The following is a 16,813-nucleotide window of genomic DNA, read 5'->3' on the forward strand; positions in this document are numbered from 1 at the left end:
ATTTAGTGTTACCATATGTCATGATTGTTATGATTTTAGGAATAACTAATAAGCCAGGCCTGTCTAGGGCTCTCAGAGAAAAGCCCCAGACAGGCCTGTCATTATTTTTTAGGAAAAGCTGGTCTTATTTTACTTTGGTTCTTCTCTCCACCAAATTGTGATGTACATTTGTGGTTCTTCAGCTGCTAAATGCTACATGGAGTTTGCCAGCCTGATGGTAACTTTCACTGCTATATGAGACATAAAAACTGATGTATCAGTATGATCAGAGGCCTGAATTACGTAGAGTAATTTTGTTACATATACTTGTGCTCAAGTTTTAATGAGACATAAGCAACAGTTGACTCACTCACACTGATGCTTTACCTCTTCCACTCACTGCTTTGCTGATTTTCATAAAATAGTTAAGTACAACTGAGGCAGATGCCGCCAGTGGTTTTGCAGTTTTGCTAATAAACTAATGGAAAGTATTCAAACAATATAATTGGTGACTTGATGATGGGGCTGGATGATTAGACCATGAACATAATAACAGTTTATCATCTGGGGAACATGAATATTGGTCGAGAAGTGTCTGTTTATGGATTGTGATAAGTAGGGCTGCAATTAATGATAATGATCATTTTCACCATCAATTGACCGTCAAATATTTTTTTAATATCAATTCATATTTTGTTATCCAAAATGTCAGTTCAAAATCTAAAGATATTAAGGTAGCCTAGCTATGATTTAAAATAGAGAAAAAGCAGGAAATACCCATAATTCAGATGCTCAAAGCATTTTCTGCCATTTTCCTAATTACAATTTATTTACATATGAATCAATATTCAAAATAGTTAGCAATTTATTTCTGTTGATCGACAAATACACTAGTCAACCTATTTTTCTTCTACAAGAATGTGTTGTACATACCCACTGACATTGGCCTCCCTCATACATAAATAAAACAATTGTAGTAGCTAGTTATCATAATCAAGATGGGACATGAAGTATTTTCTCAGGGTATTTGGATGGATTGTTATAGTTACAGTGTGATTGATAGATAGAGTATGACAGAGATTGATGAATCTCCATGCAAGAACAGACTTACTGAAGCGTTGTAGTGTAACGAAACAGACGAAGACATTAAAATGTGTTTCAGACTTTGTTTTATTTAGACAGAGCCGATGGGGCATACGCAGCTGGGAAGTGACAGGCTGTGTGTATGAATACGTATTTATTGGTGACTGGCAGCTTCAAATGGGTTTTGCCTCCTCTGAGCCGTTAATGGTCGTCGTACATCACAGTGCTGGTGTCTCCCGTCGCGGCTGGGACAAGCTTAGCCCGACTAGAGTTAATGATCAGGGTTTGCAAAGGAAATTAAGATGTATGAGTCTGCTTCTGCCCTGGAGTAGAAAGAAATGCCTCAGGATGAAAAACATCTCCCCATGCCTCCATCTCATCCCTTACAACCCGTTCAATGATCAATAACCTGCTCGTCTTTCTTCTCAACTACTTTGGTCTGACCATTAAACAGAGGCGGGATTAATGTTGTCAGCTTTAAACAGCTGGGGAAATAAGAATCCAAGTAATCGGAAAAAAGCTAATTTATTCAAAATCACAGGAGTGTAATTGTAAAAATCTATTTTAATCTAAAAAATAATAATCTTTTTGATCCAAACTACAATCAAAACAAGTACATTTTCACACAGGAAGACACAAAGGACAGTTGTTTTTAACTTGTTTATTTTCTTAAGGGAATGTTGGATCCTTCATTAAATATTTACTTACATTATTTACAGTTATTATTTTACATGGCTTGGTCACATGCACATTATCATAAAAACAAAACTGTACACACATTTACACTAATTTAAGAGGGAGCTATCTGTGCAATAAAAGGCACAAATTACCTTTGACCCTGCATTTATGTCCCATGAGTAGATATTTAACAGACACGGCCATATATTGTATTACCATATGAGAGCTCGATATGACAACACACGCCTGGGGACAATAAATTGAGCAGCTGCGTGTCGATGTGTGATAGCGATTGCCCTCTTGTGTGATTGTGTCAAAATGCGATTCCGTCCCCCTTTGCAGCCCGAGGCAAAGTTGAAAGTCTCTTCAGCCGTACTGATAAAGTGAGCTGCGACGTTATCTGACTTAGAACAGAGGTCCACAATCTGTAGGGAAATCTACAATCTTCAGAATAAGTCTATTACAGATTCAGGATATTCAATTAATAATTATCAATGTCCTACATACACATTCTGTTTCTTTAAGACAGTAAGGCCTGTTGGCTGAGGCACAAGATTGAAGTTGAGTTGACTACTTTGAGTTCATTTCCTCGAGGTCATAAGAAGGGAGGGCTGGAAATGCTACAGGTGGTAATCACACAATCAGTTCAACGGCAGCTTCCCTCTATCTGTCCTCAGGTCCCAGATCTAACACCAGACTGCTTACAGCCATGTTGATTTCGATAAAAAATGTCTTTGTTTTGCTTTTAGCCAACTGACCATCTGCTAATCCACGCCTGTGAGCAGCTATTGTCCAATCTTAGCTTAGCAATTGTCTCTATGCACAGTGAACCTGTCAAGCTTTTGATTTCTCTACATGCTAAAACATTGTTAACAGGACTTTAATAATTGCAAATAAATGTATGAAAGAGTTTTAAGGGGTTCTTTAAAAAAAAAAAAATTGTTATTATAGACATCATTTGTTTTAGCAAACTTGTAATGTTTTTCAAAAGTATTTTTCTTTGGTGGGGTTAAGCATAGTCGTTAAAAAAGCATTAAAACCTATGATTGGGTTTTTCTGCATAATTGAGGACCCATTCTTTTTAAATTACGTTTATATCGACTGGTAAATCAGACACAGGTATTATTGTAACCAGCATATTTTCTGTAAATGAATGCTTGACAGGCGTAGCAACAGTAATTAGGGGGTGGGGCTTAGCAAATGGTCATACAACCAATTGGGTTCACAGAAATGTTGAATTACACTTGTAGTGGCTTTAAAGCTCTGTCATTTGAACTAGATGCTAATAGGGGATACAAGAAACTTCAATGGACTTGTTTTGGGCTACAAAACATTGTCACCAGCTGGTGTACCAATTTAAAGTCGTTGAGAGGTATTGATCAAACAATACCACATGCTCAATAGTACATTTTCATCAGCTAGGATTTTTCCACAGTCTACTTTTGCAATATAAATAGATAATGGTTAGATGTTGTCATCCTTTGTCTATGATTATATCCTTCATGGAGTAATATGGCCTGTTTGTGGTCAGTATTATTAAGAAAAATGTCCAAATTAAAGCCGGGGAAATAAGGAGGGCTGGGGTTCTCCTGAGCTTCTACAAAGGGGTGCATGCTGCTCTGTCAAAGAGAACAATTTTCATTCTCAGGTTTACTATAAAAAGGGACGTTAAAGGCAGGGACATAATGAGGACAGCCCTTCTACTTCTTGACTGTCATCGTATATACTGTATGAGCACAAACATGTATATATTTGGTTTCTAAACCTACTTTAGAGCTAAAAAGATGTGATCTTTTACACACAATTACAGTGCTTTAAGAGTTGTTTTGACCGCATGAACCCCATCTTTGTAAACTAAGTCTAAAAGGCTTAATACATATCTGGAAAACAGTTCACAGAGTATTCACAGCAGTGTTCATTATCCAAAGTGCCTGTAAATCCTAACTTGCAGAGATTACTCTGAGGCCAGCTGAGGAGGAAGACGTTTGTTAACCTCCACTAAATCTCCCCTGCAATATACAAAAAAAAAAGGTATGACACACCTATTTACAAATCATCAAGTAATGAAGTGGTGCTGATATCTGCAGAATACAAGTCTCAGAAGTCAGGGTAACTTTGGGTGGGGCTGATCAAAGACCACATCATATTTTTTTGTGAAGCACACAATTGTCATGTCTTCAGAATCCAAACAAATGGCCAATTCTTCAAAGATTTTGATAGCAAATCCACTCGGGTGGACATCAAGATTGATAATAGCAAATTAATGTTTTGAGGTGACCAATCAACAAATGAGCAGCACCAACATCATGCATCTTTTAGTAAATGTACAAGCACATGAAGAGGCAAGTGCCTAAAACTACAGTACTACGAAAACTTCTCAATAAATAATTCTGTCCAGAGAAAACAAACGAGATAAAGGCTTTCTGAGAATTGTTATCGCATTTAAAAAAAAATACCACAGAGCTCTGTGAACAAGGTCAGTTTGGCTAATGAGCACAGATAAATACATAATGTACAGCAAGGGGCCCAGTGGACGCGGACAAGAGGTCAAAGAATACAACCCATTATGTGAAGGTTAATTTCCCTACAAACCACTCTCTCCTCTCCAGTTTAACCATTATACTATTATTCTTGAAATACTTTACACAAGTACTTAAGGTGAAAAACTCATCCTCTCAGAGTTGCAAGACATGCAGCTTTGGCCAGATTTGGAAGATGTTGTTTACTTTACGTACATTTTTTACAAAAAAAGCAGCGTTCATATATAACAAGTAAAGGGAAATAAATGCAAAAACTAATTATTGAAATTAGTTTTTTCACAAAAAGGGGGTTATACATGATAGTACCATTAAAAAAAAAATCTCTCAAACAAGGCATTTGGTCAATTCAGAAAGCTACCTTATTCACAGGGTCAAGTACTGACTAAAATATGGCCAAAATTATCCTTCAACCTTTACCTGAGTTTCTAAGAATGGCAACAAAATAATTCCAGGAACGCTTCCACAGATCCCCCCCATACACACATTTGCATTCACTTCAATAACCCCGCCCTTCCCACAATATAATAACAAAACCCAAGTCATTGCTTTTTGAAAAAGGAAAGCAGCTTCAAACTGATGTTGGCTACATCAACCACCAGTGCAGTCTCCTTTTGGAGGAGAATTCATAGAGGATGTTTTGACAGTAATAACTATTTTCAGCAGCTGTTGTTTAATTAGAATACATATATTTCTGGGTTTATGAAAAAAAAAAAAAGTTCATTAATTGCCTAAATGAAAAATATGTCTTTCAACAGAAGGAGTACGATTTTAGAACAACTGTGCTTTGACATTTTACTAAAAAACTAATTGGGATTTATCAAGCTGTAGGTTTTAATTCTGCATGTCATTTTGAACGTATACATAAAATGCCTAAGTTTATTAACTGAAAGTTATGCAGATGCAATTTTCTGTAATCAGAACAAAACATAATTGAATCACTGTTGCCTGTTAGAGTGTGTATGTATGAGCATATGTTTGTGTCAGTGCATTGCTGAATCTGTTTCATTAAAGAGACACAGCGAGGGACGCCAAGACCCATCAGACAAGATGGATAAGCGAAACATCCACTGAACTCATGTGTCTGTGTGTCATCAGTTTGTGCATGTGTGCACACAATCTGCCACATAAACAGATTCCAGTGCACCAGAACAGGACGTTTTTTCATGTTCCCTATATGTAGCAGCAAAGTGTGGGTGGAAGAAAATTGGGATTCAAAAAATAAATCCTTCTCAGTTATGACCTACTTTCCCCAAAGTAATCTTGCCTGAAAAGCAGTCGGTAGAGTTTCTAGACCTCTAATTAAATTGGCTTCCCAGAGAGGTTCAGTAGCTGGAAGGAGGTGCACTTCTCAGTAAGGCTGGTCAGTCTGATACGGTCACTAACCTTGAAAATCAGAGCGGAGCAGAAAGCAGGCGGGGGGAACTGATAGGGCTGCTATATTACCAATTGTGTGGAGGATAAATGGCAGGTAAGGGACACATACTGTACGATGGTCGAGATAATGATCTGGCACTTTGGCCTCATGTCTTCGGAGTGTGTGCTGTAGGTTTGTGTTGTCTGTGTCATGTGCATCTGCAGGGAGGATTTTTATTTTTGCCGAAGTTAGCACTTGGTAGAGCAGATATTACAATCTGGTGGGATCCTCCAGGACCGGTGTTGCCTTAGTTGTGCTACTGGAGGTGTGCTTTCCTGTTTGCAGGGTCAGCAGTTAGACAGTCTTATAGCCAGGGAGGCCACAGAGGACACATCCAAACGATGAAGAGCCAGGCATGAAATAGAAACTTCAAAATGTCAAGCACCAGGTGTTTGTACAGAGACCCATCAAAATGTTCCATCCCACCACAACAACTGAAGGAGGGAAAATTATAAATTAGTAAAAGTCATTAAAAAAAAATGTACAAGACTTGTAAAACACAACAAAGTTTCAGTGACATACTGAGAGCGCCTTGAGGGTGTTTCCGGGTTTTGAAAACATAACATCCAGTGGTGGTTTAATGTAATTTTCCAGTTATTCAAGATCCGAAACATGACTCTCCAGTGTGTTCAGAACAGTTACAACACCACAGTCCTGAATGGAGGAAAGCAGGAAAGGGTGTCCCAAATCGTTATTTGGCGATTTTAATGAGGCTCGTGCTATAACCTTCGGACACAAAAAATACATCTCTGAGCAAATGCATGTGTCACTGTTCCACAAGGACTCTGAGACCTTGGTGAGAGGACAGAAGGGCTCTTTCTTTTTAACAACAGGCTGTGGTTGTTTTTTGGTCACAGGAGAGAAATTCTTCTTTCCGAGTGATGCAGTTTTTATTGCCCAAGTAGCATCACACCTGAATGGCACTTTCACAATCTGAAAGGCAAATACTTTTATGCCTTTGAAAGAATCTTCTGTCTTGGTTCAATTTGCACCTTGACAAGGAACAAAAAACCTTGATCGCCTTGGAAATGGTGTTTTCAGCTTCAGAGCTCAATGAGCAGGTCACAGATCAGGGGCTGAAGTTACAGCAAGATGGCCGACAAAGGAACCACTCAGGGCTGTCACCTCTTCCTCCACACCTTTGACGACCAGATCTTCACTGTCGTGTCACTAAAGAGAGACAAAAGAGGTTTTGAGGATGAGCAAAGGGATGCAAGGGGAACAAAACAAATGGAGAAAATAACAGAGCATCAGTCAGGCAGTCTTGACTTTGAAAACAATCAAGTATGCATCAGACACGGCACAATCAAATCAGCCTTAAAGTGCACTTCACACACTGTGAGCCCACACACAAACATAATCCATTAAAGATTACTGTCATCTAAATCTAATATAAAAGTCACAGATGCCATAAAAATAAGCAAAGTACAGTATGCCATCAAAAAGTTTGTCAGAATTCACATCATTGTTGCTGTTTACAATTTACTGATACAATTACAAATAAATTACTGATATTAAAAAATGCAATACAGGAACTATCTACTGTTTTAGTTTTGTCGTGTTTTCTTGAGTAGCATAAACTGCCACACTGTAACATTTTGTTGCGCAACCCTGTATTTCAGAATAATATTCAAATGATCCTTATATCGTTGTGTCTGAACGATAAATAAGAAGCTGTAGCCACTTAGCTTAGCATCGAGAAATATGTCTAATTTAGTTAAAGCCATGGAAAACTGTAGTGTAAATTGCTTTTTATGGGGGGTTACATGCTGGACTGGCTAATTCCAGCTAGCCAGGTTAGCTATTTCCCCCGTGTTCAGTCTATATGCTAGGATAAGTTGTTTGGGGCTCATAGCCTTATATTATAAGCCAGACTTGAAAGCGGTATCCATCTTCTCCTCTAACTCCGACATATTCCAAAAGAGTATAACAGGTGCAGCAGACTAGAGTTTGTTATATTCTGAACAGCACTGTGAGTCACTTGTTCAATCTCTGATAAACTGTTTGTCTTAGAGGAGGCAACGATCTGCATGAAAGCAAACACAGTATAAGTTTAAAAATAAAAAACGGTAAGCGGCAGCAGGTTGAAAAACAACAACAATCAGACAAAGAAAAGAATGATAGAAGAATTGGAACACAAAAGAAAAGAGGGATAAAACAGGACAGGAGCTACCAGAAAAGGTAAAGAAAAAGGCTGGACATTAGTTAAGAGAGTACCAGAGGAAGGGAGGGTTGGTGAAGCAGTCATGGGAGGCTGGTGGCTCGGCCCTTGATGGCCAGGACCCGGCGAGGAAGACATGGGGTCAAACCTGGCACATAGTTCCACAGCTTCACCCTGCAGTCACTGGGGTGGAGGTGGAGGAGGAGGAGGAGGAGGAGGAGGAGGAAGAGGAGGAGGAAGATGGACAACAGGAGGGGTGGGAAGGCAGAGTTTAAGCAGGAACAAGAGGAAATATGTGTAAAGATTACAGAAGAGCAGACAGAGGTGATACAGTGATTGAGAAGAGCAAATGACCGAAAGAAGACGGGGGAATAAAAAGTTAGTAATCTTCAGTGAAAGCCCACCAGCTGAAAAGAAGGATGAACACAAGATGTCCCACTCAGACACACACAGTCAGCAACCTGGAACACAGTCTGATGCAACCATTAAAAAACACACATTTTAGAGAAAAACAGGATGTAGCTTGACCCTCTCTGAGCTACAGACGCTGACACACACCCACTACAGATGAGATGCTAGAGATGAACATAAAATGAATCATAATCTGGTATTTCACTCACATTTTCTCTCATTATGTTCAACCTCCAAACTATCCAACCTCCCTTCTGATAAGGCTGGCATTATATATACAGTTGTTTGCTATTGTCAACATATTCCAGAGAAACCAAGAATGCCTTGGTTCATCTTTCAATACTTTCTGAATACCGTATCCTTGACCCTCTGCTACGAGCATACTTGTTCCTACTTAATTCAGACATGTTTCATATGTTTTTTATGTCGCTGCTTTTAATTGAACTATTCATATCTTAGACTGCACTGTAACTTTTATACATGTATTATTTATTTTAATGTTTATTTGATTAACTTTTCTTTTTAATGACTGATTTGAAATGCCATTTTCTTAATGTCTTTCATTTTTTGTAAAGCACTTTGAATTGCCTTGTGTTGAAAAGTGCTATAGAAATAAACTTGCCTAAATGATTCCCAAAAAATCTACTGCCACTGTTATTTTAGCAAATGTCAATAAAGCAGGTGCTCTAGTGATTATTTAAGGCAGCAGATAAATAATGTTTTTGAAAATCCAGCTCTATGATAAATTGGGCAGGCAAAAGACTTGCTACTGAATCAGTGCATTTTTGGTTTGGTCTTTTCTGGGATTGAATTGAAAATCCTCGAAAAATATATAAAAAATAAAATTTGAAGAATATCACAGATACCAGCACTTCTATTTTACACTGTTGCAATAAAAAACATTTCTGGATCAGTGGTGTTGCAGTACACATAACTCTTCCTACCTGGACGCAGTGAAGATCTGTCTGGAGTTGGTACAGATGGCATTGATGGGGCTGTCGTGACCTTTGATCTCTCCTATGGGGGTAAAGTTGTCTACGTTCCACACCTTCATCATGCCCCCCCGACAGGCGCTCAGCAGCATGGGCCGACCCGGGACATAAGCCAGAGCGGAGACCCAGTCCTTATGGGCGTTGGGGATTTGCTGTGGAGTCAAAGCAGAGACATAAAGTCAGACAGAGATCATGATCTTACATCTACGGTTTTTACATCAAAACTACAGGAGTGTTAGTCATCTGGTGCTTTTGTTCTTAAAATAACAGCAATGTTCATTTTCTCATAAATGTAAACTATTGTCAGTACAGTTGGGTATTCTTGCAGAGACAATGCATGTCGTTGCTAGGCAACAAACTCATTAATACTGTATTTAGACACAGTACCGCAGTTATTCTTAGCTCAGGTGTCTGCTCGTTGAGTATTTTACAATGGCTTCAAACAAGATTCATAAACTGGAAATGGATACATCTGTCTTGGGTATAGATAGAAACACTGATATGAGCCACTATTTCATAAAGCTATTGGAGAAATAACTTTAAAAAGACAGTTAAATGTGCACTTGTGGACAGTCTTAAAGTGTTAGGAAGCAATTGTCTTCATTTGAAAGTGCAGAGCAAGTGTAAAGGTTAATTTATGAGTAATTCCCACCCGATGGGCCGACCTAATCTCTATATGACCTTTAAGAGATTCATACAGTACTATTTTCTGCCATTGAGGGGATTAATTATTCCTTCTGCTCGTCTCTAAACTCAACAAACTGTAACACACTGACAAAACCTCTGACACATAGCTTCTGAACAAACATCTCACTTTTTATCACGCATTTCTGTATTGGTTAAAGAGAACAGATTGAACCATGTCTGTGATCACACAGCACTACAGAGATTGGATGTTAAACATAATCAGTCTCTTCAAATTTTGTTTTTCACAGAGCTTTAACAAACTTTGGCTTTTGCTGTTTTTTTTAATTAATTTATCTCATCCAACTGGGCTGCGGATTAATTTAGCTCTAAAGCGAGGAACACATGGTGATAAAACATTTGTCTACTTGTTCATGTTTTGTTTGATTTGCTTCTCACATTAATTATTTTCTATTTGCATTTTGAAATTAGCCAAAATAACACTCCAAGTTCCTTTCCATTGATGTTTCATCAGGTACAAAAATACAAATTTGTTTTTATGTTGAGTTCTTTACACTACTGCAGTTGCTCTCCTCTATGTCTATGACTTTAAACTCAGGTCTATTTAAGACCAATTTACTGTAATCTAAACAGAAGACAGCCACGAATACATGCGTTCCTCTTTAACTTTCAGAGGAAAAATGAATATTATTGAACTGAAGGTATTTCACCTTGAAACACAGCTCCAACATTTTTGTTACGGAGAAATAGTCAAGGGTCAAGAAAGATTATAATACTGTGTCGCATTATCCAAATGGCTATAATTTGAAATTAACCATATAATTTAGAGCAGTGGTTCTCAACTGGTGGGTCGCGACCCAAAAGCGGGTCGCGGACCCGTTTCAAGTAGATGTGTGAGTAGAGACATTTTTCTTTTTTTTAAAACAATCCTTTTTTTTTGTTGAAAAAACTCAAACTTTTTTTTTGAAGGCCCGATTTTCTAACGCTGTGCATGCAGTAGGCGTTGGACTGGAAGTACCGGAGACCATACACGGTTTTGAAACGTAGTGATCATCTTCTCAATAAAACTTCTTTGCTGATGTTTTTTCGAGCCGGAAGTCCCCACGGAAAATAACTTTGCGGTAGAACTATTCTTTATACATCCATGGGTACAACTTCAGATAAAAATGAACACATAATGAAATATGACCCCCGGTTTGATGATTGACAGGTCACAGAACAATGGGGGCTATCTACCCTCACCCACAATTTAAAGTAATTCACACAGACTATCTCCTCTCTGTGTGGAGCAGCAAGTTCAGCTGTCAGAACAAAGTGAAAAACAAACAATGGCATAAAATATTATTAAAATGTCGGGTAGTAATAGATTTATTTATTTTCTTCTCAGAGTGTACCAGAATACGTAGTTTATATGTTAGTATCTCTAAAAATCTCCTGGGTGACAATCCCCCAGACCCCCCCTTCTGGGTTTTCAGCATGTGTGCCTTTTTATGCTATACAGTTCAGCTTTGATTCCATTATCTCATTAAACCTTTTTTAAAAGCATTCTTTTGTTCTGTGAAGGGATATAAGGGATATATGCACTGTACTTCACTTTAATTAATATTGTATGCTGAAAAACGTATATTACAGCACGATTCTTTGTTGAATAGATTTGAGTGGTTCAAAATGTTGGGTCGCGATTTATTGACAAAGAAAAAAGTGGGTCCCGAGGCCTGACCAGTATAGAACCACTGATTTAGAGCAACTCTATATAGAGGTGTATTTTAAACACAGCTTGACTCTTAACAATTTCTGGTTCAACAAACAAAATGAGAAGTACTGATTGAGGCAACCCATTCTCCTGCTTTCCATTTAGAAAGTATCCATTCAGAAACAGAAACAGCAAATGGATACAAATGGATAAAAGATGGAAGAATAATTGGTTACTAAACATGGGCAGCAGTGGTGGAATGAATACTTAGATTGATGCTGCTTACACAAAAGTCCACTTGAAGTTTTTAAACGTTATGTTCGTGTCTTTTGGCAGAGAACGGATTCACTACATTCAACTGTTTTGAAGTTTATGTGGCCTTCCTGTTTGCAGAAAACCAAGATTTCTTAGCCATTTATTCTCACTCGTTCACTCCTTAGAGCAAGACTGATGCAGGCTGGGTTGATATAAATAATATACTATATACTATGATATTAGTTGGTCAATAATATGTTAGTAATAGGGCTTCACAATGTCTTTTATTAGTCATTTCAATGTTAACTTGCACTACAGAAAAGCTGCAGAATGACATAACTGAGTCAAATGTATTATTTTTGTATGTCTAGTAACTAAGTTACATCATTATTGTGATAATCAAAAACGTAATTGCATATTTTCCTCATTTCCTGCAACCCTGATTAGTTTTAAAGTTTGAGTAGCTCACAATTACAAAAGAAACATCAGTACAAAAAAGCAAAAGAGAAAATAATTGTAAGTCATTTAGAAGCAGTAGATTCACCATGGAAAAAAACAATATTGGCTGATATATCTCTCATATGTCAAAGCCGTCAGCCAGAAAATTCATAATGGGTCGTCTTTTATTCATCGTCTTATCTCAGCAGGTTGGCTGTTTCATAGACACTTAATCAAGCCTAAGTTATTACAGAATGCTATGTTCAATGAGGTTCATTTATGTGCATTTTGTTTATTTAGGAGTACTTTTTATTTTCTCTTATAAATTAAAAATGTTCTGTGTTTCCTCCTTGTCATGAAAATGAATGTAAATGTTGATACATATGCATAAAATAGTTGAACATAAATATTAAATGGGTTTGAAAATATCCCCATTCCAGTATAATCTATTCGAGGCTCCCTTTATGTCGGCTGATAACTCCCTAAATACGGCAGGCAGCAGAGTTGGGACATTAAGTCCAAAAACTTTTTGAGAAATTAGAGATTATTCATTAACAAAAATGTTAAATACTGTAGAGGAAACCTTAGGAGGGCAATTCCTCTCCTTGCCCCTGAATCCACTAATCTTGGGGAGGTTTAAGAAAGGGAATAACAACTCCAAAAATAAAGAATAAGTGCTCATACTGTATATAATACATCCAACCCGCCATCTGTAACAACTTTACACCAGTGGGTAAAAATGTGTTACTGCTATCCAACACCTCACAGAGAGCAACACCACACTGCAGCAACTGTTGCATAAGCCAAACACAGTGAATGTTCAAAGTTATACTATTTATCAAGCAACAGGGAATCACTAAACTTCAGTGTAGAGTAATTATAAACAAATTGCTTCTCTTATTCCTCCAAAAGAACACCCTATGGAGTATGAATTTTAACAGGGGGGTCGGAGCAGAACAGCTTGCAGCAGCAATCCTGGAGAAGGCAGAGTCCACTGACTAATATATTCTATTGTACCCCAAGCCACAATTTGATCCTATTACATAATTAGACTGAGACTACTGGGTTAGAGAGGCTGTAAAATGGATTGTGTTGGCTGATTCACAAATGAGGTTAAAGTCATCTGCCGCAGACCACAGCACCCACTGAGTTGTTTTATTCAGCCTTTGAATGGAAATACTAATGTCTTATGTGCTCAATTTCTCTGTTTGGATAAACAAAGGCTAAATAGAACGCATGCAAACAACAAGAAAGTGCTTCTTAATATGCATATTACGGTGCATGCAAATGAGTAAGCCACATCCACCCACAAGGTGCATTATTATGCATTATTAACATATGCAGTGGGAACAGAAGACACACTAGCGCAGCAGTCAACACATTCATACAAAGACACACACTCACACACACACACACACACACACACTTTCTTCTCCGGTACCTGTGGATCTGATGCGTGTGGGCTCTAACGCCCTGATGTTGACTCACTGCATACCTGCCACATTGCAAATGACCGCACTCTATTGACTTTTTCCACAGAGGGAACGGTCTAAGTTGGGAGACATGAAGGGAGCTGTCCCCCAACCAGAGGCTCAACAGACAACATGTTTTGATCTGTCACGCAAGTGTCAGATAACAGGTACAATACAATCTCAACAGGGGCTGTATGGGCAAAACTCAGGGTGTCTATCCTCTTTTAATGATAGTATAGCTTAAGAGCAGGAGAGAGAGGGGGTGACATGCTACAAAGGGCGAGGGTTGGCAGTCAAACACTGCGCTGCTGCGGCAAGGACTAACACACACAGGCATGAAAAAAATCTTTCAAAGCTTCGCCCATTCACTTGAATGGGGTAACGTAGAATATTTTTAATCTTCGCCGAACTGCATTGTGGGGAGCGGAGCATGGCTTTGCAAGCATCGTGAGCATCAAAAGTTGAGCAATGTTCAACTTTTGATGCTCCCGATGCTTTCGAAGCTGGCATCAGCCAATCAAATCCCGTTTATGCAAATCTCGCCAGTACAAGCGCTAGCCAATCAAACCGCGTGCAAGCTGGGAGAGCCAGACCGCAGTTCATTTCCTCATATTCCAAACGAGAAATTACGGTAGCAAATCACCCGGTTCTTTACGACCAGAACTATTTACCGGGATACAAACCGGAGGAACCAGGCATGGAGGGAGGTGGCAGAGACAGTGGGTGAAACTGGTAGGTTTTCGCCTGTTTGGGGAGTTTATATCCAGTTTACTTTGTTTTAACATTGCTATTGCTTTAAATGTCGGGGGCGGGAGATTCATGTGATTGGTCGCAAAAAATCGCCAAGCTTCAGACACGCCCAGCATCAAGATTTTTCAAGATTTTGTTCATGCCTGTGTGTGGACGGGCCGTTAGGCTTTGAATATCGGTTGCATTGTTATGAGAGTAATTTTTTAGAACTATCCAATTTCTAGCATAGGGTTGCAACAAACAGTTTTTGTTCATTTATTAGCTCTTCATTTAATCAATGGCAATTTCAGTCCGTCTGAAATAAATCAAACTATTGGATGGTGTGAGCCTCTCCGCTCACACAGGGTTCAAATCGGGACGGAAAGAGCAGGTTGGTGGAACACAGGCGTGTATTAACTCCAAACAATAATATGCGCGGGTCTCAAACGTTGCCCGGGTGGGAAACTTCACAGGTCCTTTGGCGAACTTCCAGGATCCCGCCTACTGCATAACAGACCAGAACCAGGTTACGACATGCTTTTCTTCCCGCACTGATTACCTGATTCCGATCAGCTGTCTGGCCTCCGGCCGAGCCACTCCCTTCACTCCAGCAGCCAGCGCCCAAACCACACCCCGCTGCCACAGATGGATTACCATATTCATGTCCCCGACACCATAAACTGTTTTTCTGACTTTCCTTCTAGTGCCACCTTTAGGTCAAAATATGCTATATTACATGCTCATTAGCCTCATCTGTACTTTGTGTTGTTTTGGGGGATATACTGATAGGAATCCCAAAATAATCTCCCAAAGCTCTTTTCATACTGTGTTGGCCCTCTATCTGTTGCTCTACGTGCAGCATATGGAAAGACTGGCTTCGCTCACAAGCTGATAAAGGTCAAAAGATCATGAATTAATGGCAGAGAACGATGGACTCAGCATGCTGCAGGCTCTTGGCACGTAGCGTCAGGAGCAGCACTGAAGCACAGCCAGGGTGTTAAACTCTGATGTTTGAACTCTACATGCATATAAAATCCTTCTGATTCCCGCTTTACTCAACCCCTCTGACCTCACTGACTGTAGGAGCATACAACACATGCAGCCTTCCTTTTAGGTAACTCTTAGCAAGTCCTGCTATGTTTCCGGCTGGTAAAAGACGAGTTTCAGGCTTTAAAAGACTCTTCTTCATCGTGGAAACATACATCTAACTAAAAACTCAGACTACACATGCAGGCAAATACACTCTCGCACACACACACACACACCTGAGTGAGTTCCTGTTCTCCCAGATCCCATTTCTTGATGCCGTTGTCTCTGGACCCACTGAACAGCACATCTCCCTGAACAGCCAAACACTCGATGCCGTCATAATGGGGAGGCTCAAAGTTGTGAGCTGGACCTATATTACCCATAGTTCCCTCTGTCACATCAAACACCTGTAGAGAGAACAGGAAAAGGGGATATTAAAAGATGTAAATCTGCAAATGTGACACTCAGGTATGGTCTGAACATCTGAGAGAGTGTGAATATGTGTGTGTCTATGGTACCTTGACATAATGGTCCTTGGAGCCAGTGATTACTTGATCTTTGCCCATTAGAGACTGTCCCACTGTCAGACAGATGACAGAGCCGATGTGGCCCATCAGCTTCCCCATCCCTTGCATCCTACACACACACACACACACACACACACACACACACACACACACACACACACACACACACACACACACACACACACACACACACACACACACACACACACACACACACACACACACACACACACACACACACACACACACACACACACACACACACACACACACACACACACACACACGTGTAAAGGAGGTGAGGCAAACCACTGTGAAATTCATTACTTACAAGAATCAGATTTTCAAGGTTTCACCGTATGAAATCACTTTCCGTCTCTCGGGTGGGGCAAAACTGCTGAGACGCAGTGATGCCATAGGCAGACTGTTTAAAACATTCATTCTTCATTTCTGGGGGTTGTTTTTGCATCATTAGGTGGGTCTGAGCCCCTCAGCGTAAACTGTCTCATCCAATCTGTTAATAATTTCCCTCTGGATGCATAAAAACTAAGGGGAAGACTGGGATTTCAATGGTTGCATTGTAGAAAGCATACTCATGTATACACCAGCGCTGAGTTCATGCACTTTCTGTTGACAGCCTTCTTAAACTCAAGACGGAATCGGCTCTTTGGTTGATTAACATCTGACAAGCGAATATATACATCCACGTCTACAAGAATTAAGAGCTGGCTGTCACGAAGCTGACTGAACTAATTCATTTTGGATGA

The 16,813-nt window shown here is 39.4% G+C and overlaps 1 protein-coding gene across 12 annotated transcripts in view; it reads right to left on the reverse strand.

Moving 5' to 3' along the window:
* Positions 1–1,708: 1,708 nt before the first annotated feature.
* Positions 1,709–16,813, reverse strand: part of kif21b (kinesin family member 21B) — a 61,978-nt gene continuing 46,873 nt past the window's right edge. For 8 of the 12 annotated variants that reach the window (XM_079681290.1, XM_079681292.1, XM_079681293.1 and 5 more), the window contains 5 exons: positions 16,038–16,155; positions 15,756–15,926; positions 9,211–9,410; positions 7,912–8,038; positions 1,709–6,864 (listed from right to left, as the gene is read on the reverse strand). In XM_079681290.1, coding sequence (XP_079537416.1) covers positions 7,939–8,038; positions 9,211–9,410; positions 15,756–15,926; positions 16,038–16,155 — 589 coding nt within the window. In that variant the 3' untranslated portion in view covers positions 1,709–6,864; positions 7,912–7,938. The remainder of the gene's footprint in view (positions 6,865–7,911; positions 8,039–9,210; positions 9,411–15,755; positions 15,927–16,037; positions 16,156–16,813) is intronic. The other 4 variants (XM_079681298.1, XM_079681291.1, XM_079681300.1 and 1 more) reach the window with 1 other exon arrangement.

This window comes from Notothenia rossii (genome assembly GCF_949606895.1).
Source record: "Notothenia rossii genome assembly, chromosome: 5".
NCBI classification, from domain to species: domain Eukaryota; kingdom Metazoa; phylum Chordata; class Actinopteri; order Perciformes; family Nototheniidae; genus Notothenia; species Notothenia rossii.